Genomic DNA, 24,118 nt, shown 5'->3' with positions numbered 1-24,118 from the left:
AGGCAATAACCTTCCTCTAGACCCCCATAATTTCTGCGCTTATTTTTCTGTCAAGGAACTTATCTCATTTAAATGAAATTATGTGTTAAGAGGTCTGCTTCCATTAACATAAACTCCTTGAAGACAAGGTCTGTGTCATATTCATTTTTATACTCTTAGCACTTTGCATACTGCCTGACAATCCTGGGGGGAAAACCTCTGCAGTCTGAGCTCTTAAGCAAGATTCTTACATTCTTTGAGCCTCTGTTTGTGCATTTGTAAAACGAGTACCTCCAAGCTTATCAGGCTGTTGTGAGGATTAGAATACATGAAAAGCATTTGGCATACTGTCGAGCATGTCCTGAGTGCTCAATAAAAGCTGTTATTTAACAGAATGGGGCAGACATAAAGGAATCTGGAAGGTTTAGGCACCCTCTAGGCTCAATCCCATGACCAAACAAACTTGGTAATGGAAATGGAACAGATCTGTCTGACCCACTGTGCTAACCCATCCCCACCTGCCACAGGAGAGATGAGGCCCCTGAATGCCATCTGTCAGTTCTCCCAACAACTAACAATTAGAAACAACAGATTTTGTTTCCGTGGTGCCTTGATAATATCCAAAATACCTTACAGGCCCGTCAATATGCAGGCTCAGTATATTCTCACCTGTACTTCAGATTTAAAGCAGATTTTTATCAGTTAGTACTGGGTAATATAAAGTGGTAAAATTGTACCTTAGTAGCCTTAGAAGTCATGAGTCCGCATAGGTCTTAAACATAGCACTAGGGGTAATTCAGACATAGAACACAGCTTTCAGAAAATCCACGGAGTTAAAGATCTAGTTTCTTCAAGGTGGGGGAAATTTATTGAATGAGGATAATAATATATAGACCTCAAACTGAACAGGCACTAGTCACTCCTGGAAACTGTCCATTTCATAATAGTGTCTGCGCTCTAGTTGTCTAAAGCATAAGAGCCAACAGGCATCATATTTGCATATAACTCAAACTCTGAATCCTAAACTAACTCTTGAATCCAAATCTAGCTCGTATGCCTGCTCTGATAGAGGCATGTAGGATGAGCTGTTGGTGAGGTTTTTAGGGTCTTGGATTACATAGCTGCCAGCAATCTTGACAACTTTACCACTCAAAACCCATTGTGATGAGGGGCAGCTGGTGGGATGCCACCTCCCCCCAGAGGAGAACAGTAATAAAGCCGGAGTTAGGGTAAGATGCGTGCTGTGAGGGTTATCTGCAGGTTGTGGTGGTCCTGCTTTTCTAAAATGTATAACTACAGGAGTGCTTCATCCGAAGGCCACTGATGCTCTCCTTGAGGCTTTTAGGTAGAAGGTCCATTATTCTTCAGAAATTAGTTCATTGTGATTTCCTAATATTATATTTGGGAAAGAAATGGTGTGCATTTGTGTGTGTGTGTGTGTGTGTGTGTGTGTGTGTGTGTGTGTGAGGTAGATGCATGATTCAGTTAGCCACTATTCTGGAAATGTAGTTAATCAGCCAAGTGAAATTATTAATTAAGTTTATTTTGGTATGGTCTCTGAAGAAATAAAGTACAATCTCAATTGTCATTAACTGCAGTAACAAATGTTTCTCTATACCTTATGTTCTAACGCATCAAGAGAAAATATAAAACATAACCTGCCTTTGAACATTAAAGAGGTGTCCAAGAATTTACTTCCCTGCTGGGGCTCTATTTTATTTGAAAGTATCAGTCCATTTTTCGTATGTCTTCAGGAAAACCATTTGTTGGTACTGACTAAGGGGAATGTGTTCATGGATGATCAAATGACTGTTTTACTTCCATTTCAAGTTTTATGAACCAAGTCTAAACAAATTTACACTATCCCAAAAGGAAGAAAGAGGAAAGGAAAATTGTTTTTGTTGGAGGATGGGAGAGGGGGCAGAAAAGAGCAAAGAAACAGAAGAAAACTGTAGGTTTTTCTTTTAGGTTCACTGTAACACCAAGACATATTTGGCTAAAAAATTAAAATAATTCTCAAATATTTGAGAAGGGAGGATAAAAGTATAATAACTGCCACAAAAGACAGATCCTGGGGAAATATGATGGAAGTGAGGTTCACTTTCACACCGCCCCCCTCTTCCCAATCCCCATCCTAGAGCCTTCTCCACTTCCTTCTCCACTTCCCCCAGGCAGTCTATGTAGCTCCAGGCAAGAGAAGGGCAGTAGGCCTTTCATATTATTTACAGTCTTCAGGATTCACACCTCTTGGATATTTGTATTTTGAAAGGGCCCACACCTCCAGAGTAGAAGCAGGACTCACAGAAGTTTAAGTTAATTAAGACACTTTGGGAATGATTAATTGACTCAATGAGGCTGGCTGGGGGTCCAGATCAACAATTCCCATCACTTTCTATACTCCTAACTCAACCTTTCCCTACCTTGATATTCCTAATCATGGTGGTGGGAGGAATTATTTTAGAAAGTATGTAGGGTGAGGGGTAACCACAGAGAAAAGTTAATACTAGATCCAAAACAGTGAATTTATAAGGGTCGAAACTCAGAGAGTGAGTCATTTGGATGGAAAGTATGTTTGCCCAAGAGAGCGGTCACTGCTCCTTCAGTCACTGCCCAAAATGGCAGTGTATTCTTCATCTGCAAAGATCCAGTCCTGAGCATTCACAAAATGAATGGTCACTGCCATTCTTACAATTTCCTACCACAACTGTATCACAGAAAGGCATTTTTTTCTGCTAGAAGTGAGCAATTTTTGCTGCACAAGAATGAGGCTTTGCATAAATCCACAAAGGCAGCTAGGTAACACTGTGTGCTCTTTTCAGTTCACGGCAACTGGTTTCCAATGAAAGGAATGTGGGCTCCCTTGTGTTGTAAATGTAGAAAATAATGTCCTTCTGTCCTTACTTGTTGTAAATGTGGAAAATAATATACAGGGAACCAAAAGACCAGATTCTAATCCTAGTTCTGGCACTTACTGGCCTTGGGGGTAATCAACTCACTTAATCTCCTATAACTCTGGTTTTACATCCATAGATAGAGAAAATAGTTAATTTTCTTGCCTCATGGGGTTGTTGTGAAAGAATACATGTAAAAGCCTTTATAAATCACACATAATTATCCAAGTCCTAGAATTTCCACATTGGAAGGGTCTTTAGAGACCATTTAGCACTACTACTTATTTCATACATAAGAAGAATGACGTTCAGAAAGGTTAAGTGACTTGATCCAGATCAGTGATTCTCACTCTAGGCTGCATATTACAATTACCTGGAAAGCTTTTTCAAATATTGCCACCTGGTCTTCAGTCAAGACTATTAGATCAGAAGGTATGGAGCTGGGGTCCTCCAGGCATTAGCAGTTTTTAAAAGCTCCTCAAGTGATTCCAATGTGTAGGCAGGATCGAAAAACATTCCCAGATCATGTAACTTATCATGAGTGGAACCGGGAACCAGCCTGGTCTCCTGTCTCCCTCCCAGAGATCACTCTGCCATATCAGGATGATACCTAATAGTCAGGAGACTGCAGGAGTGAGAGGGATCAGTGATGCCCAGTGGGAGTCAGCATCAGAATTCCCTGTATAGCAGCCCAGATGCTTGGGTAGGAAGTATGAGTCATCTCTGTGTCTAGTGGCTGTTGTCATTCTGTCTGAGGCAGGATAAGACCTAGTTTTCTGGCATTTCTTGCCTGACAAGCAACCACTCCGGGACCTATAGCCACACCAGCATTCTCAGAATGAGTCAGGAGAAATGTTCACATTGACCAATGTAGCCAAAACGCCCTGTCACTCAGAAGCAACTGTGAATTCAGGAGTTACTTCAAGATAAGAGGAGGCAAAGGTTTCTGTGTTAAGTTTTAAAAGAGGGTTTTAAACACTGCAAAAATTTTTACTGGGGTAGTGTTTCTCAGCTTGGGGTATTTATTAAAAGTACATGAGCACCCTGTGGTAATTTTTAAGACTATTTTTGAATATTAAAAAAAATCTAAGCCTACTTAATCTGTACAAATATCTTATACCCAATAATTCTTCTAATTTTAGCACCCACATTCGCCTTTGACTTCACTATCACCTCGGTGTTAAACCATATGACTAACTGACATGTCCAATGAGAAAAAACCATAGGCAATGTGATATATAAATGAGGCTTAAGTACAGAGTGAGGGCCAAATGATGTCACAGCCAGCTATTCAAAAGCAGAAAATGCAGTAGTTCCAATAAAGAAAAAGAGTGGGAGAACTGAGTCATCACTGGGCACACTGTAGCAGAGGCATGTCGAGCTCAAAAAAACTAAACTATAGAAATCAGAACCATATTCAGGCTGTAAGCATAGACTATTTCAACAAAATGATAAAATCTATCACAAGTTTGAGAAACTTTTTAATAAAAAGGGATTTCCAAGGGTAAAATGTTAATTACTAACATGCAAATATGACTTATGAATCCACAGAAAGGACTGGGCAGGGTAAATTGAAAGCAGGTGGCCTGGTGAGTCCAGGGGTGGGAAATAAACAACTAGAAAAAACCTTTAAGAAAAAACCCATGAAGACTATAAAGTAGAAAAAAATCCAAGATGTATTGATGTAAGTGAGGAAACTACAACACAATTTTGGAAGCACCTGACACAAAGGTCTAGAACACTGGAAAGCAATTTAGGGATGCAGAAGGAGAGGAGAAACTGGGAGGGAGGGTGGGCAGAGCTAAGTGGGACAAAAAAGGAGAGACGAAACTGGGCCTTTTATTACTAGTACACTGAGGCTTACTGTAATGGCTAGTGGAGGCTGAAGGCATCTGCAATTCTGTTTAACAGTAATGGTGGATGTCTGATGATTCACACTTTCCTGGGTGAATCATTCCAAGACTCTTCCCTGAAGTGTGACAATGGATATCTGGAGGTGGCTGATCTTGGCCATCAAAGGTGTCAGTCATTAATTGTCTTCAACTGGTGGTTAAACTGGGCTTAGAACTAAGACAGAACTGAGGGGAAGATTACTAAGTCTGGGAAGTCAGAATGAAAACAAGTATTTCTTTTTGGGGGTTTAGCAATTGATGGATAAGACTGAGTTCAAACAAAAGTGCAGCATAACCTCTGTGGGTCTTAGGCTGCTTGCTCCTTCCTGTGGTGTTGGGGAAGATTTTCCTTCACTGCACCAGAATACTAACATATTTATTATCAATGCATCAGAGGTCCCAAATTTTCTCTAGGGAGTCACAAAGACCTGAAATCACCTGGGGGAATCCTAGGGGGGAATCAGGGCATTTGAATTTCTGAGACTAGGTGAGGAACAAGGATGGAGAGGCTCAGTCAGCTGTCCAACTCTGCCCCTGGGGAATTCTGTTAAACAAGAGTTGTAGGGGAAAGCACATAGCATATTGTATTAAGGATATATGAGGACATAAACGAGCTTGGAGAAGTTCAGATTTCTTAAAAATAATAGTTTTATCATAAAAATGTACATTTCTATTTGAATATGAAATTACAGATAAATTAAGAATGACCCACCTTACTCCAAGCATAATTCCAAGTCACGTAACTGTCGTCTCCTAGAAGATCCTTGAGCCAGGTGACTGGATTTTGATAAATCTGACCATTTTCTACCTTAATTTTACCACTCAATAAAACACTGGCTTTGTGAGTAGTCTCCTGAAGTGAAAAATATAAGAAAAATTAAGAAGGAAAAATACCTGAAATATGTGAACATCTGCTTTTGGCCAGGATGAAGTAAGAGGAAGCAGACTTGTCCTAACACGAACAAAAAATAGACAACATATATAAAGCGATAGTTTGTAAGATACCAAACAACATCAGGCAACAAAGTACAGTGATCCCTGAGAAGTGAGAAATTAATGAGGTGAGCCTTCCAAGTGTCCCAGCCATTGACTTGAAAGAATTTCCAAGTCATGGTACAGGGAGAGGGGATCCAGGCAAAGCCTGTGGACTCCCTGAGGTGAAGAGGCAGAGCAGAGTATAGGAAGGCAAAGTGCCCAGAGTCTGTAGGACAGAGTACTGAAGAAGAGAGAAATACAAAGAGAGAGAGCTCTGTAGATCTTCAGAGGGTCCTCTTTGAGTATTCAGCTGAGTAGTGATTAGAGGTAATGACACCTGGCATTCAGAAAGGGCAAAAATAGTGCCTGTTTCCAACAGAAAACCTCAAAACTGGTGGGGCACTGGTAAGGTACACAGAAGAAACTTACTTAAGTAGTGAGAAATAATTAGCCCTAGACTGAAAACATGCTCCAATCCTGCCTACCACATCTTAACAGCAAGACTTAAAAGGATCAAATTGTTTCCAAGGAACTTACCTGTATTTTGGAACAAATATATAAAATGTTTATGTGACTACAAAAATATCCAGCATCCAACAAGGTAGATTTCACAATGTGTGGGATTCAATAACAAATTAACAGGCCTGCAAATAAGTAGGAAAACGCAACCCATACAGAAGAGACAAAGCAATCAACTGAAAATGACCAAGACTGATAAGAATGTTATAATCAGCAGATAAAGACATTAAGTAGTTATTATGATCATATTCCACATGTTCAAAAAGTTATGTGGAGGCAGGGAAAATATTTTTTAAAAGACTCAACTCAAAGTTCTAGAGATGCAATTACAATGTGTGAGATGAAGAGTACTAGATGGGAATAGCATGTCTAATAATATATTAGACATTGCAAACAAAAAGACTGGAAAATTCAAAGATAAAGCAATAGGAACTGCATAAAAATGAAACACCGAGAAAAGAGAACTTAAAAAATGAACAGATAATCAGTGAATTGTGGAGTGATTTCAACCAATCTGTGTGTAATAAGAGGTTAAAAAAGGAGGGGAGGGAAGAAAAAACACTTGAAGAAATAAATTGGCTGAAATTCTTCCACATCTGAGATTCAAATTTGGAACCCAGAGACTCAAGAAATCCAATAAACCCTAAGTATAAGAAACATGAAAAAAATTATGCTAATGCATCTCATAATCAAAATTGTTTAAATCCAGAGATGAAGAGAAAGTCACTAAAAGCAGCCAGAAGGAGCAAAAAGACACGTTATGTACAGAGGGACAAAGTTAAGGACAACAGTGTATTACTTGTTGAAAACAATGCAATCAAGAACACAGACAAGCAACATCTTTAAAGTACTCAAAGAAAAAAACCATTCCAACCTAGAAATCTGTATCTAGCAAAAATATCTTTCAAAAATGAAGGTAAAATAAACTTTTTCACACATGCAAAAGTCAAAAGGATTCATTATCAGTAGAAGACCTTCAATACAAGAAATGTTAAAGGTAGTCCTCCAAGAGAAGAAAATGATAGCAAATGGAAATCAGGATCTACACAAAGAAAAGAAAAACAGTAACAGTAATTACATAAGAAAGATATTTTTCTTTTTATTTAAATCTCAAGATAATTAGCTGCTTAAACAAAAATAATGATGCAGTATGGAATTTATAACATTGGGTAAAATATATAATACAAAGGTCAGGAGTAGAAAAATGGAAGCATACTACTTTGCAGTTCTTATAGTATACATAAAGTGGTACAATATCACTTAATGGCAGACTGGGGGAAGTTACAAATATGTACTATAAACTCTAAAGCCACAACTGAGTAAAAAGAGTTGTAGCTAATAAACTAACAAAGGAGACAGAACACACACACACACACAAAAAAAAAAAAAAAATGAAAAAGGGAACAAAGAAGAGATGAGAGAAATAGAAAACAGATGTCATGTGATAAATTTAAACCTAACTATATCAGAAGTCTCACCAAATACAAATATTCTAGAATCAACTTCTGGCATGACAATGTGAGGATCCACTCCCAGGTGAAAAAGCATTTGAAAATTGTTTAAATCTCTGAAAATGGTCATAAAGGCATGCAGCAAATAGACATCTATTCAGCTAAATCTATGACAATTAGGTTAAAAAAAAAAAAGGGAGTCTGTGGTATGTGAACCAAGATTGCTTCCTTCTTCCCTTCCCAGTTCAGTGAGGTGCAGATTCTACTCCAGAATGTGTAGCCACAAACACAGGGCTCCCTCTCCCTACAGCTCCTAGTCAGAGGGCCACCTTCTTGTCAAGGGCAGGATATCAACATTTCTCATCCTGCCCTCAGCTATTTGTTGCTAAGGTTAAGTTGAAGGTAAGTGCAGCCAAGAGGCTGGATGCCTGGGTGGCTCAGTCAGTTCAGCATCTGACTTTGGCTCAGGTTATGATCTCATGGTTTGTGAGTTCAAGCCCGCATCGGGGTCTGTGCTGACATCTCAGAGCCTGGAGCCTGCTTCCAATTCTGTGTCTCACTCTCTCTCTGCCTCTTCCCCACTTGCACTCTATCTTTCTTTCTCAAAAATAAACATTAAAAACATTTTTAAAGAAAAACAAAAATAAAAGAGGCAGGGGATCCCTTCTGCATAGCCTGTACTGGTGAGGTAGGGGCTCCACCTTTGGCATGGTGTCACTATCACTACTGGGACTCTGATCACCCTTGCCTGGCTTAAAATGTGGTGGTTTCACATCAGGAGAGAGTAGCTGTAAAGGCACGAGGCTACTGTGCCTGCCTCAGCTAAATGCTCAACTACTAAAGCTGGGGTGCCGTTCAAAGAAAAGCTGCTGTGTTCTCACCCAGCTCCCGAGCTAAGGTACAGAGATTTTGCCTGGGAAAAGAAGGAAGCCTTAAAACAGATGGTTCCTAATCTCCTCCAAAGGAAATGACTTAATTTGCAACAGAACATAGAAGTTCAAGCTCAAAGGCACTTTAAAGGCAGTGCAGGTTGTGGTAAAAGGCAATTGAAAGTAAATTGGTGGATTCATTGGAGATACAGGCTAAGCTGTATGCTGGCTAGTTTTCAGGAGAAAATTGGGAAAATAGATAGTAGGGCAGAGACTTCTTAAAGTCAGAATAAAACTCCAACACTGACCTCAAAAACTATCCCTTCAAAGGAGCACACATTTGATTGGATTAGTCTGTAGCAATTTATGCTTCAGGTCATTGTTGAAAACAATAGAACAATGAACCAGCAATAGGTGGAGCTTGATGGTTAGGTATGGCCAGGGAAAGGGACACAGAGAGACGTGCCAAGGCCTAAGTCCATGTGATATAATATCAAAAGTTTAACACTATAGTAGGTAAAAATAACCTCACTAAAACAATCTATCCAGTAACTAAATAAGCAGGCACATAACAATAACAAGCCTGAGAGAAGGTGGAAGCCAGTATGCAAATTTGCTATAATCCATGACCCATTTAAAAATATCTAAAATATCCAGTTCCAACAAAAAATGATGACAGATGTGGGAAAACAGGAAAGTAAGACACATACACCAAAATAAAGCAACAGAAAACATCTGTGAGAGTGACCATATGTTGGATTTAACGAAGACTTCAAAACAGCTATTATAAAAATATTGAAAGAACTAAAGGAAACCATAATTAAACAAGTAAAGGAAGGAATGATGACAATGTCATATCAAATAGAAAATATCAATAAAGAGACAGAATTTAAAAAAGAGAACCAAGTAGTAGGTATGGAATTGAAAAGTACAATAACTAAAATGAAGACTTTACTAGAGGGACTTCTAGTACTAGAAGGACAAAAGAAAGGAATAGAAAATATACTGGAAAAAATAATGGCTAAAAACTTGCCAAATTTATTGAAAAACATTAATCTGTACTTTTCGAAGGAGGCTCAGTGACTTCTAAGTAGGATAAACATGAAAAAGTTCATAAACAGAAACATGCTGAAAGTCAAAGACAATGAGAAAATAATGTACAAAAGAGAAAAATGACTCATTACTTACAAGGGGACCCCAAGAAGATTAACAGCCAGCTTCTTACCAGAAACAAGGGAGGCCAGAAGCAGTGGAATAATATATTCAAAGTGTACAAAGAAAAAAAGTGTCAACCAAGCATTCTATATCCAGCAAAGCTATCTTTCAAAAATGAAGTTAAATAAAAACATTCCAGAGGAAGATGGCAGTGTAGGAGGACGCTGGGCTCACCGCGTCCTGCTGATCACTTAGATTCCACCTACACCTGCCTAAATAACCCAGAAAACCGCCAGAAGACTAGCAGAATGGATTCTCTGGAGCCAAGCATAGATGAGAGGCCCACGGAAGAGGGTAGGAAGGGCAGAGAGGCGGTGTGCGCTACACAGACTGGTGGGAGGGAGCTGGGGCGGAGGGGCAGCCCGCTGGCAAAGGAGAGCCCAAGTCTGGCTTGCAAAAGCGGAGGGGCCAGACGGAGTGTGTTCTGACAGCAAGTGGGACTTAACATCTGGAAGGTTATAAGCTAACAGCTCTGCTCGGAGAACGGGAGGGCTGGAGGACAACAGGAGGGAGAGTTGTTGAGCTCCGGACAATAGAGGGCAGCTTGGAGGGGAACAAAGGTGCTAGCCAGTGCCATCTCCCTCGCCCATCCCCCAGCCAAAATCCCAAAGGGAACCAGTTCCTGCCAGGGAACTTGCTTGCACTGTGCAAACACCCAACACTGTGCTTCTGTGGATCCATCCCTCTGGCGGGTCTGACTTCCTCCCGGTGCCACAGGGCCCCTCCCGAAGCGGATCTCCAAAGGAAAAGCAAGCTGAGCCTGCCCCTCCCACCTCTGTGCACCTTGCCGATCTACCCCAGTTAATACGCCAGATCCCCAGCACCACAAGCCTGGCAGTGTGCAAGTAGCCCAGATGGGCCACGCCACCCCACAGTGAATCCTGCCCCTAGGAGAAGTGAAGAAAAGTACACACCAGTCTGACTGTGGCCCCAGCGGTGGGCTGGGGGCAGACATCAGGTCTGACTGCGGCCCCGCCCACCAACGCCAGTTATTCAAGACAGTACAGGGGAAGTGCCCCGCAGTTCCACCCCATTCCAGGGACTATCCAACATGACGAAACAGAAGAATTCCCCTCAAAAAAACGTCCAGGAAATAATGGCAGCTAATGAACTGATCAAAAATGATTTAAACAGTATAACAGAAAGTGAATTGAGAGTAATAGTCATAAAATTAATCTCTGGGCTTGAAAACAGTATTAAGGACAGCAGAGAATCTACTGCTACAGAGACCAAGGGACTAAGGAACAGCCAGGAGGAGCTAAAAAAAGCTATTAATGAGCTGCAAACTAAAATGGAGACAACCACGGCTCAGATTAAAGAGGCAGAGGAGAGAATAGGTGAACTAGAAGATAAAATTATGGAAAAAGAAGCAGCTGAGAAAAAGAGAGATAAAAAAATCCAGGAGTATGAGGGGAAAATTAGAGAACTAAGTGATGCACTAAAGAGAAATAATATACGCATAATTGGTATTCCAGGGGAGGAAGAGAGAGGGAAAGGTGCTGAAGGTATACTTGAAGAAATAATAGCTGAGAACTTCCCTGAAGTGGGGAAGGAAAAAGGCATTGAAATCCAAGAGGCACAGAGAACTCCCTTCAGACGTAACTTGAATCGATCTTCTGCACGACGTATCATAGTGAAACTGGCAAAATACAAGGATAAAGAGAAAATTCTGAAAGCAGCAAGGGGTAAACGTGCCCTCACATATAAAGGGAGACCTATAAGACTCGTGACTGATCTCTCTTTTGAAACTTGGCAGGCCAGAAAGAATTGGCACGAGATTTTCAGTGTGCTAGACAGAAAAAATATGCAGCCGAGAATCCTTTATCCAGCAAGTCTGTCATTTAGAATAGAAGGAGAGATAAAGGTCTTCCCAAACAAACAAAAACTGAAGGAATTCATCACCACTAAACCAGCCCTACAAGAGATCCTAAGGGGGATCCTGTGAGACAAAGTACCAGAGACATCGCTACAAGCATGAAACCTATGGACATCACAATGACTCCAAACCCATATCTTTCTATAATAACACTGAATGTAAATGGACTAAATGTGCCAGCCAAAGGACATAGGGTATCAGAACGGATAAAAAAACAAGACCCATCTATTTGCTGTCTACAAGAGACTCATTTTAGACCTGAGGACACCTTTAAATTGAGAGTGAGGGGATGGAGAACTATTTATCATGCTACTGGAAGCCAAAAGAAAGCTGGAGTAGCCATACTTCTATCAGACAAACTAGACTTTAAATTAAAGGCTGTAACAAGAGATGAAGAAGGACATTATATAATAGTGACAGGGTCTATCCATCAGGAAGAGCTAACAATTATAAATGTCTATGCGCCAAATATGGGAGCCCCCAAATATATAAAACAATAACTCACAAACATAAGCAACCTTATTGATAAGAATGTGGTAATTGCAGGGGACTTTAACACCCCACTTACAGAAATGGATAGATCATCTAGACACACGGTCAATAAAGAAACAAGGGCCCTGAATGAGACATTGGATCAGATGGACTTGACAGATATATTTAGAACTCTGCATCCCAAAGCAACAGAATATACTTTCTTCTCGAGTGCACATGGAACATTCTCCAAGATAGATCATATACTGGGTCACAAAACAGCCCTTCATAAGTTTACAAGAATTGAAATCATACCATGCATACTTTCAGACCACAATGCTATGAAGCTTGAGATCAACCACAAGAAAAAGTCTGGAAAACCTCCAAAAGCATGGAGGTTAAAGAACACCCTACTAACGAATGAGTGGGTCAACCAGGCAATTAGAGAAGAAATTAAAAAATATATGGAAACAAACAAAAATGAAAATACAACAATCCAAATGCTTTGGGATGCAGCAAAGGCAGTCCTGAGAGGAAAATACATTGCAATCCAGGCCTATCTCAAGAAACAAGAAAAATCCCAAATACAAAATCTAACAGCACACCTAAAGAAAACAGAAGCAGAACAGCAAAGACAGCCTAAACCTAGGAGAAGAAGAGAAATAATAAAGATCAGAGCAGAAATAAACAATATAGAATCTAAAAAAAAAACTGTAGAGCAGATCAACGAAACCAAGAGGTGGTTTTATGAAAAAATAAACAAAATTGATAAACCTCTAGCCAGGCTTCTCAAAAAGAAAAGGGAGGGGCGCCTGGGTGGCGCAGTCGGTTAGGCGTCCGACTTCAGCCAGGTCACGATCTCGCGGTCCGTGAGTTTGAGCCCCGCGTCGGGCTCTGGGCTGATGGCTCAGAGCCTGGAGCCTGTTTCCGATTCTGTGTCTCCCTCTCTCTCTGCCCCTCCCCCGTTCATGCTCTGTCTCTCTCTGTCCCCAAAATAAATAAACGTTGAAAAAAAAAAAAAAAGAAATGGGAGATGACCCAAATAGATAAAATCATGAATGAAAATGGAATTATTACAACCAATTCCTCAGAGATACAAGCAAATATCAGGGAATACTATGAAAAATTATATGCCAACAAACTGGACAACCTGGAAGAAATGGACAGATTCTTAAACACCCACACGCTTCCAAAACTCAATCAGGAGGAAACAGAAAGCTTGAACAGACCCATAACCAGCTAAGAAATTGAATCAGTCATCAAAAATCTCCCAACATATAAGAGTCCAGGACCAGATGGCTTCCCAGGGGAGTTCTACCAGACGTTTAAAATTTTTTTTTTTCAACGTTTATTTATTTGTGGGACAGAGAGAGACAGAGCATGAACGGGGGAGGGGCAGAGAGAGAGGGAGACACAGAATCCGAAACAGGCTCCAGGCTCTGAGCCATCAGCCCAGAGCCCGACGTGGGGTTCGAACTCACGGACCGCGAGATCGTGACCTGGCTGAAGTCGGACGCTCAACTGACTGCGCCACCCAGGCACCCCTCTACCAGACGTTTAAAGCAGAGATAATACCTATCCTTCTCAAGCTACTCCAAAAAACAGAAAGGGAAGGAAAACTTCCAGACTCATTCTATAGCCAGTATTACTTTGATTCCCAAACCAGAGACCCATTAAAAAAAGAGAACTACAAGCCAATATCCCTGATGAACATGGATGCAAAAATTCTCAATAAGATACTAGCAAATCGAATTCAACAGCATATGAAAAGAATTATTCACCATGATCAAGTGGCATTCACTCCTGGGATGCAGGAATGGTTCAACATTCGCAAATCAATCAACGTGATACATCACATTAATAAAAGAAAAGATAAGAACCATATGATCCTGTCAATCAATGCAGAAAAGGCATTTGACAAAATTCAGCAACTTTTCTTAATAAAAACCCTCGAGAAAGTCGGGATAGAAGGAACATACTTAAACATCATGAAAGCCATTTATGAAAAGCCCACAGCTAACATCATCCTCAATGGGGAAAAACTGAGAGCTTTATCCCTGAGATCAGAAACACGACAGGGATGTCCATGCTCACCGCTGTTGTTTAACATAGGTTGGAAGTTATAGCATCAGCAATCAGACAACAAAAGGAAATCAAAGGCATCCAAATTGGCAAAGATGAAGTCAAGCTTTCACTTTTTGCAGATGACATGATATTATACATGGAAAACCCGACAGACTCCACCAAAAGTCTGCTAGAACTGATACATGAATTCAGCAAAGTTGCAGGATACAAAATCAATGTACAGAAATCAGTTGCATTCTTATACACTAATAATGAAGCAAGAGAAAGACAAAGAAACTGATCCCATTCACAACTGCACCAAGAAGCATAAAATACCTAGGGATAAATCTAACCAAAGATGTAAAAGATCTGTATGCTGAAAACTATAGAAAGCTTATGAAGGAAATTGAAGAAGATATAATGAAATGGAAAAACATTCCGTGCTCATGGATTGGAAGAATAAATATTGTCAAAATGTCAATACTACCCAAAGCTATTTACACATTCAATGCAATCCCAATCAAAATTGCACCAGCATTCTTCTCGAAACCAGAACAAGGAATCCTGAAATTCATATGGAACCACAAAAGGCCCTGAATAGCCAAAGTAATTCTGAAGAAGACCACAGCAGGAGCCATCACAATCCCAGACTTTAGCCTCTACTACAAAGCTGTCATCATCAAGACAGCATGGTGTTGGCACGAAAACAGACACATAGACCAATGGAATAGAATAGAAACCCCAGAACTAGACCCACAAACGTATGGCCAACTAATCTTTGGCAAAGCAGGAAAGAATATCCAATGGAAAAAAGACAGTCTCTTTAACAAATGGTGCCGGGAGAACTGGACAGCAACATGCAGAAGATTGAAACTAGACCACTTTCTTACACCATTCACAAAAATAAACTCAAAATGGATAAAGGACCTGAAGGTGAAACAGGAAACCATCAAAACCCTAGAGGAGAAAGCAGGGAAAGACCTCTCTGACCTCAGCCGTAGCAATTTCTTACTTGACACATCCCCAAAGGCAAGGGAATTAAAAGCAAAAATGAACTACTGGGACCTTATGAAGATAAAAAGCTTCTGTGCAGCAAAGGAAACAACCAACAAAACTAAAAGGCAACCAACGGAATGGGAAAAGATATTTGCAAATGACATATCGGACAAAGGGCTAGTATCCAAAATCTATAAAGAGCTCACCAAACTCCACACCCGAAAAACAAATAACCCGGAGAAGAAATGGGTAGAAAATGTGAATAGACACTTCTCTAAAGAAGACATCCGGATGGCCAACAGGCACATGAAAAGATGCTCAACGTCGCTCCTCATCAGGGAAATACAAATCAAAACCACATTCAGATATCACCTCACGCCAGTCAGAGTGGCCAAAATGAACAAATCAGGAGACTACAGACGCTGGAGAGGATGTGGAGAAAAGGGAACCCTCCTGCACTGGTGGTGAGAATGCAAATTGGTGCAGCCACTTTGGAAAAGAGTGTGGAGGTTCCTCAGAAAATTAAAAATAGACCTACCCTATGACCCAGCAATAGCACTGCTAGGAATTTACCCAGCGGATACAGGAGTACTGATGCATAGGGGCACTTGTACCCCAATGTTTATAGCAGCACTCTCAACAATAGCCAAATTATGGAAAGAGCCTAAATGTCCATCAACTGATGAATGGATAAAGAAGTTGTGGTTTATATACACAATGGAGTACTATGTGGCAATGAGAAAGAATTAAATATGGCCCTTTGTAGCAACGTGGATGGAACTGGAGAGTGTGATGCTAAGTGAAATAAGCCATACAGAGAAAGACAGATACCATATGTTTTCACTCTTATGTAGATCCTGAGACACTTAACAGAAACCCATCAGGGAGGGGAAGAAAAAAAAAAGAGGTTAGAGTGGGAGAGAGCCAAAGCATAAAAGACTCTTAAAAACTGAGACCAAACTGAGGGTTGATGTGGGTGGGAGGGAGGGGAGGGTGGGTGATGGGTATTGAGGAGGGCACCTTTTGGGATGAGCACTGGGTGTTGTATGGAAACAATTTGACAATAAATTTCATATATTGAAAAAAAAACAGCTTAAAAAATCTGTTGTTTATTAAAAACAAACAAACAAACAAACATTCCCCAGATAAACAAAAATGGAGACAATTTGTTGCTGGAGTACCTGAGAAGAAATACCAAAGGAAGTTTTTCATGTTGAAAGCAAGTGACCTCAAATGGTAATATGAATCCACTTGAGAAAATAAAAAGCATCAATAAAAGTAATTATACATTATAGAACACAGAATGAACAAATATTTATTCCCCTTCCTTAACTGATTTTAAAAATCATTGTATAAAACAATAGGTACATAATGTATATATTTAGAAATAGCACAAAGGAAGTGTGTGGGAGCAAAGTTTTCTTGGGTTAGGGGAATGATACCAGATGGTAACTCAAATCCACAGGAACAAATGGAGAGAACCAAAAAGGGCAAATAAGAAGGTTAATAAATAAAACCTATAAATACATACTTGCTTTCTTTTCTATTTCTTTACAAATCACAAAGTTTTATGAAGTCATAATTACAACAATGAATTGTTGCATTTGAGATATAAAAGGGGGAGAGAGGGATAGAGCTATACAGGAGTTACAGTTCTTTATCTTACTAGAATTAATTAGTATAAATATGAAGCCGATTCTGATAAGTGAAGATATCATAGCATAAGCATTATGGAAATACTTCAAAAAATATGTCACTAAAGTCACTAAAGAAAAGTCACTAAAGAAACTAAAATGCTACACTGGAAAATATTCACTTAATGCAAAAGAAAGCAATAAAGGAAACACAGAGGAACAAAAAACACATGAGACACATTAAAAAGAAAAAGTAAAATAGCAGATGTAAGTCCAGTAATATTAATAATGTTAATTAAATAAGAGTGGATTAAAAAAACTTATTCAAAAAGTAGAGGCTGTCAGACTTAGTTAAAAGAAAAACAAGATGTATGCTATATGCTGCATATAAAAGACAGATTAAATTGAAAGAGACAAGAAAATTGAACTTGAAAGGACAGAGAAAGATATATCATGCAGACAGCAACCTCAAAAAACTGCAGCACTTATACTAATATCACACAAAATACACTTTACGACAAAAAGTATTACTAGAGATAACAAGAGACATTTTATAATAAGAGGGTTAATGCATCAGGAAAATATAACAATTATAAACACACATGCACCTAATAAAAGAGCACCAACATACATGAAGCAAAAAATAACATAAATAAAGGGCGAAACAGACAATTCAACAATATTATAGTTGTCAAGACTCCACTTTCAATAATACATAGAACAAACAGGCAGAAGATCAATGAGGAAAGAGAAAACTTGAGCAATATTATAAACTAACTACCCCAACAGGCATCTATAAAAAACCTTCTAACAACAGTAGAATAATTATTCTTCTCAAGTGCACATAGGATGGGCCACATGCTAGTTAAGCCACAAAGTAAATCTCAGAAACTTAAAAAAAAATTTTTTTTAATGTTTTTATTTATTTTTTTGAGACAGCGAGAGACAGAGTACAAGTGGGGGGGGGGGGCGGGGGGAAGAGAGGGAGACACAGAATTCGAAGCAGGCTCCAGGCTCCGAGCTGTCAGCCCAGAGCCCGACGCAGGGCTCGAACCCACAGACTGTGAGATCATGACCTGAGCTGAGGTCGGATGCTTAACTGACTGAGCCACCCCGGCGCCCCTAATCTCAGAAATTTTAAAAGGACTCAAATAATACTAGGTATACTCTCTAAATGCAACAGAATGAAATTAGAAATTAATAAAAGAAAAAAATGGAACACTCACAGTTATGAGGAAATCAAACAACACACTCCTAAATAAGTAAAGGATTAAAGACATAATCAAAAGGCAAATACTTTGAGATGAATAAACAAACAACATACCAAAAATGATGGGATGCAGCAAAAGCAGTAGGCTAAAAGTAAATTTATAGCTGTAAATGCCTATATTGAAAAGAAAGAAAAATCTCAAATCAATAACCTGCACTTATAATGATGACACTGAAAAAAGAACAGCAAACTAAACACAAAGCAAGCAGAAAAAAGGAAATAATAAATACTAGAATGGAAATAAATAAAATAGGCAATAGAAGAACAATAAAAATCAATGAAATCAAAGTGGTTCTTTGAAAATATTAACAAAATTGACAAAACTTTAGTGACAGTGACCAAGAAAACAAGTGAGAAGACTCAAATTACTAAGATCAACAATGAAAATTAGTACACTACTACTGACCACACTGAAATAAAAGGGATTATAAGAGAAACTATCAATAATTCTGTGCTAATAAATAACAAAAAATGGACAAATTTCTAACAAAATAAAACTACCAAAAATGATTCAAGAAGAAATAGACAATTTGAAAAAACCTGTAAGAGACTGAATTAACACTCCAAACACTATGTACATAGAAAGAAAAAAAAAAATCCAGGTACAGATGGCTTCATTGCTGATTACTATCAAGCATTTAAAGAGAATTTAATACTAATATTTTGGATTACCAATATTCTAAAAATAGACAAAGAGAAATATTTTTTGTGAGATCAGTATAACCTTAATACCAAACCAGACAAAAGACAACACAAGAAAACTAAAGACCAATATCTTTAATAAATATGGATGCAAAAATCCTCAAAAACATATTAGAAAACCAAATCCAGCAACATATAAAAAGAATTATATACCATAACAAAGTGGGATTTATCTGCTTTTCCAAGAATGCAAGGTTGGTTTAATATCCAAAGATCAATTAATGTTCTACACCATTATCAAGAGAATACAAAACAAAAACCATATGATCATCACAACCGATGTGGAAAGAGCATTTAACAAAATCCAATACCCTTTCATGATAAAGACACTCAAGAAACTAGGAAAAGAACTTGCTGAGCCTAATATAGGGCATCTAAGAAAAAACCTATAGCTAACATTGTACTTAACAGTGGAAGCCTAAATTTTTTCTAAGAAACATAGTCTCATCTTAGGGAAAAAACAGAAGTGTGATCTCACTGTTTTATTTCAATATTGCACTGGTGTTAGCCAGTGCAGCTACACAAAAAGAAATGAAAAGCATTCACAATGGAAAGAAAGAAGTAAAACCGAATGTTTTTATTCTTTATTCATAGCCAACTTGATCATCTATGTAGAAAATCCAATGACTTCTACAAAAATTTACAGGAAGTAATGAGTTTAGCAAGATTATAAAATAACATCTCAATATACAAAAATCAATTGAATTTCTACCTATGAGCAATAAGCAACCAAAAATTGACATTTAAAAAATATCATATAGGGGCGCCTGGGTGGCGCAGTCGGTTAAGCGTCCGACTTCAGCCAGGTCACGATCTCGCGGTCTGTGAGTTCGAGCCCCGCGTCAGGCTCTGGGCTGATGGCTCGGAGCCTGGAGCCTGTTTCCAATTCTGTGTCTCCCTCTCTCTCTGCCCCTCCCCCGTTCATGCTCTGTCTCTCTCTGTCCCAAAAATAAATAAACGTTGAAAAAAAAATTAAAAAAAAATATCATATATATTACTATCAAAAGCATGAAATACTTAGGGATAAATCTGGTAAAAGATATGAAAGACCTGTATACTGACTCCTACAACTGCTGGGAAAAATCAGAAAACGTCTAAATTAACAGAGAGCTATATCATGTTCATGATTTGGACAACCCAATATTGCTGAGATGTCATCTGTCCCAAAATTCATCTACAGATTTAGCTCAATACCAGTATAAATGACAGCATCCCCTTTTTTTTTAAAAAAAAAGAAGCTGACAAACTCACTCTAAAATTCATATGGGATTGCAAAAGACCTAGAATAGCCAAAACACTTTACAAAAAGGAAGAACAAAACTGGAGGACTAACACTACCTGGTTTTAACCCTTATTACAGAGCTGCACTAATCAAGACAGTATTCATAGTAAGATAGACAAATAGGTAAACAGAACAGGGAGTCCAGAAATAGGCACATATATGGACAAATGATTTTCTACAAAGGTGCAAAGACAATTCAATAGAGGGCAATTTTTTCAACACATGTAGCTGGAAGAATTGAATACCCATATTCAAAACTATGAACTGGGATCTTGCTCTGTACTACATAAAGAAACTAATGGATCACAGACCTAAATTCTGGGAGAAAATCTTTGTGACCTTGGGTTAGACAAAGACTTCTTAGATATGATACTAAAAACATAATTAGTCAAAGAGCAAATTGCTAAGTTGGACTACATCAAAATTTTAAACTTCTGTTCTTTATAACACAATTTTGAGAGAATGAAAAGGCAAAACTATATTAGGAGAAAATATTTTTGCAAAGTATGTATTGGATAAAGGACTTATATCCAAAATGTATCCAATAAGAGAATGAGCAGCCAATAAAAAAACAGGCAAATATTTGAAAAGGAACTTCACCGAAGAATAAGTATGGATGGCAAAGAGCACATGAAAAGATGCTCAACATAACTAACCATTATGAAATGCAAGATAAAACCACAATAATAAACTACTATACATATATACATATTATATACATACATCTACATTATATGTTAGTATGGCTAAAATTAACAGACGGATCATACTAAATGCTAGCTAAGTAAGAATATGGAGGAACCACAATACTCATCACAGCTGGTGGGAATGTAAAATGTTACTAACAACTTTGGCAGTTTTTTTAAAAGTTAAATATATACTTACCATATTTAATCCAGTCACTCCACTCCTAGGTATTTACCCAAGAAAAGCAAAAGCCTGTGTCATACTGAAATTTGTACACCAATATCCATAGTAGCTTATATGAGATAGTCAACAACTGGAAACAACCTAAATGTCTATCACAGATGAAATGACAAATTGTAGTACATACATACACACTCTAATGAGGATGACTCTCAAGTAATTATGTTCAGAGAAAGAGGCCAGACAAAAATGAACACATATGGTGTAATTCTACTTTTACAGAATTCTTAGAAGTGCAAACAAAAGTATAAGGACAGAATGCAGACCAGTAATTATCTGGAGTTCAGCATGGGAAGGAAGAAGTATGAAGGAGGTATACAAAATTGCAAAAAGAAACTTCTGGGGGTGATGGATATGTTCATTACCTGTTTGTGGTTATGGTTTCACAGATATATACATACATCAAAATCTGTCAAAATGCTTAATTTAAATACATATAGTATGTATTTACTATGTAAATACATATGTAAAAACATATGTAATTTAAATACATATGTTAATTATATCTCAATAAAGCTGTTAAGAAATAGCTGAAATATGAAAAGTTATATTAAAATTTTATTATAGCTGCTCCAGAGAAGTAGCCACACCTGCAAAAATTTGAGTTAATGTAATTAATTTACTAACTAAAATCTGAGTTTCTCTGGCTAATCTGATGTAGGTACTACTTAGCAGTAACTGGTTGACAGGCAAGCAAACAGGAACATCAAGAGACCTGAGATCAAGCCACTAATTTGGTCTTTAAACTATAATGAAATTTTGAAATTAATTTTTTTGCTCCTAACTTATAAGTAAAGTTTTTTTAACTAGGAAAAGCCTTATTAACCAGCAATGGAAGGACTAGAAACAGTGGTCATTCAGATTAAATTTCAGTCAGCCTGGACCAATTTCTATTGAACTGGTGGTCCCTTAGCAAAGAAACATTCCAGGATTCTTAAAATCACTGCCATTCTGAATTCCTCTTTCAAAAAGTCAAAGTAGGGAAAGGGGACAGGATGCCTGTTTTGTAGGCATTTTCTAGGAGAACAATTTTTTCCTCTTCTATTTATTAAAAAATTTTTAAAAATTTTTTTTTCAACGTTTATTTATTTTTGGGACAGAGAGAGACAGAGCATGAACGGGGGAGGGGCAGAGAGAGAGGGAGACACAGAATCGGAAACAGGCTCCAGGCTCTGAGCCTTCAGCCCAGAGCCTGACGCGGGGCTCGAACTCACAGACCGCGAGATCGTGACCTGGCTGAAGTCGGACGCTTAACCAACCGCGCCACCCAGGCGCCCCTATGAAAAAATTTTTAAATGTTTATTTTTGAAAGAGAGAGACACAGAGTGTGAGTAGGGGAGGGGCAGACAGAGAGGGAGACACAATCTGAAGCAGGCTCCAGGCTCTGAGCGGTCAGTACAGAGCCCAACGCAGGGCTCGAACTCACTAGCTGTGAGATCATGACCTGACCTAAAGTCGGACGCCTAACCGACTGAGCCACCCAGGTACCCTTTCTTCTTCGATTTTTATGCATATGTGATATTGTTTTCATTGAGTCAGATTTATCCAAATTCCAAGTCACTTCTTATTTCTAAATTGAACTTCTATAGAAGATGAATTTATATCTATCCTGTATCTGGGTAAGCTTCAGCAGTGCACAGTAATTCCTAAAACTGTGGAACCAAAGATAGCTCCCATTTATTATTTTTATGTTGTTCTTAAATTCTTCCAGAGCCAATATAATTGACTAACTCTGGCCTGAGAGCCCAAAGGTGCTAGTGACTAAAATGTATAGAGCAACCCAAAAGCATGATTTCACTAGCTAAGAATACAATGTTTTTGTCCCTTCATTCAAGAAGCCCAGCCAAACCCTACATCCATAATCAGAGCTAAATGCCTACACTTTATGAAAGAAACATTTATTTGCTTATTTAAAAAATTACATGATTTTAGAGAAAAAAAAGGATACCTGTGTTTTGAATTCCAGAATGTTATTTCCTGGATTAATTCTTCCTAGTAATATCAGATCTTTTATCTGCATACATTTCTTTCTGGGAGCTGTGCTGTTGTTTAAAGGGTTTTTTATAATATGTTGACGGCCAGATCCCGAGGAATAGGAGCTCTCACCATCATGAGCATGGGGAACAGCAAAAACTGATTTTTTAAGATATGATTTCATCTGATGCCCAGTAGTACTGCCTAAGGCATCAGTCCCTTGGTGTGCCAAGGATTCTAATGTCCCCCTAGGTGGCTGCTGGGAAGCTATTTTCCTGTTTCCTCTTTTCGGATCACAATTGGTAGGAGCCTGATTGCAAATAACAGTTGATAGATGGGCATCATTTTCGGCAAGTCTGCTTGTAGTCTCTGAAATATTTAATGTGCCAGTTACTGCTGAAGGACTACTGTAAGATTCATTCCCTTTGGCTGGAGTTTCTGTAAGATCATTTTCTTTTTGTGAATATTCTGCTTGAGCAAGAAAAGCAACAGGCTGGGGTGGTAATTTAATCTTCTTAGTGCCATCTGAATGTCTGGATTTTGATAACCCATCCAAGGTACCGTCATTGACATTCTGTTTAGAATTCAGCTCATTTCCAAAAAATTCTTCCCTTCTCACTGTCTCTGAATCTACACAAGTGTTGGTATTTTGGCTGCCATTCCACATTTCCAGAGATGACTGTGTTTCCTGTATGCTTCCACAAATAAGGCTGACAGGAGAACATGAACCTGAATGGGGCTGCACTGAATTTCCCAGACTGGTAAGCCTTTGGCTGTACTTTTCACTAGAGATTTCTGAGCTGGATGGCAGCCTCTTCAAACCAGGACCAGACGCAGATGTAATGTTTGTATAGTTTTGAATTTTCTGGCTAATTTTTTTCTGTTTTTTTGCCACAACTAAAAGGCTCTTCTGTCTTGTGGCCAAATTAGCCAGTTGTTCTCTGAGGACTCCTTGCTTAAATGATTCTATGGACACTCTAGAGAAAGAAACAGAAAGAGAAAAAAAAAACCAAAAACAATAGAAAACTTTTTTTTAGCAATCATGTAGATTTTAAAGATACTTTGTCTCAATTTAAATTTTAATCAACCCAAAGTACACAAGTATTTCCTCTGAGAGGAAAATGACTCCTA

At 38.5% G+C, this 24,118-nt stretch overlaps 1 protein-coding gene across 3 annotated transcripts in view; it reads right to left on the bottom strand.

Moving 5' to 3' along the window:
* ANKRD31 (ankyrin repeat domain 31) overlaps window positions 1-24,118 on the bottom strand; it is a 164,339-nt gene that overhangs the window by 10,441 nt on the left and 129,780 nt on the right. For all 3 annotated transcript variants that reach the window (XM_040450693.1, XM_040450700.1, XM_040450703.1), the window contains 2 exons: window positions 22,962-23,964; window positions 5,475-5,615 (listed from right to left, as the gene is read on the bottom strand). In XM_040450693.1, the coding sequence (XP_040306627.1) occupies window positions 5,475-5,615; window positions 22,962-23,964 (1,144 nt within the window). The remainder of the gene's footprint in view (window positions 1-5,474; window positions 5,616-22,961; window positions 23,965-24,118) is intronic.

The sequence above is a fragment of the Herpailurus yagouaroundi genome, unplaced genomic scaffold (assembly GCF_014898765.1).
Source record: "Herpailurus yagouaroundi ecotype Mexico unplaced genomic scaffold, PumYag 29, whole genome shotgun sequence".
In the NCBI taxonomy this organism is placed as follows: Eukaryota; Metazoa; Chordata; class Mammalia; order Carnivora; family Felidae; genus Herpailurus; species Herpailurus yagouaroundi.
Note: the sequence above shows the minus strand (reverse complement) of the source record. Positions and strands in the feature narration are given on the sequence as shown.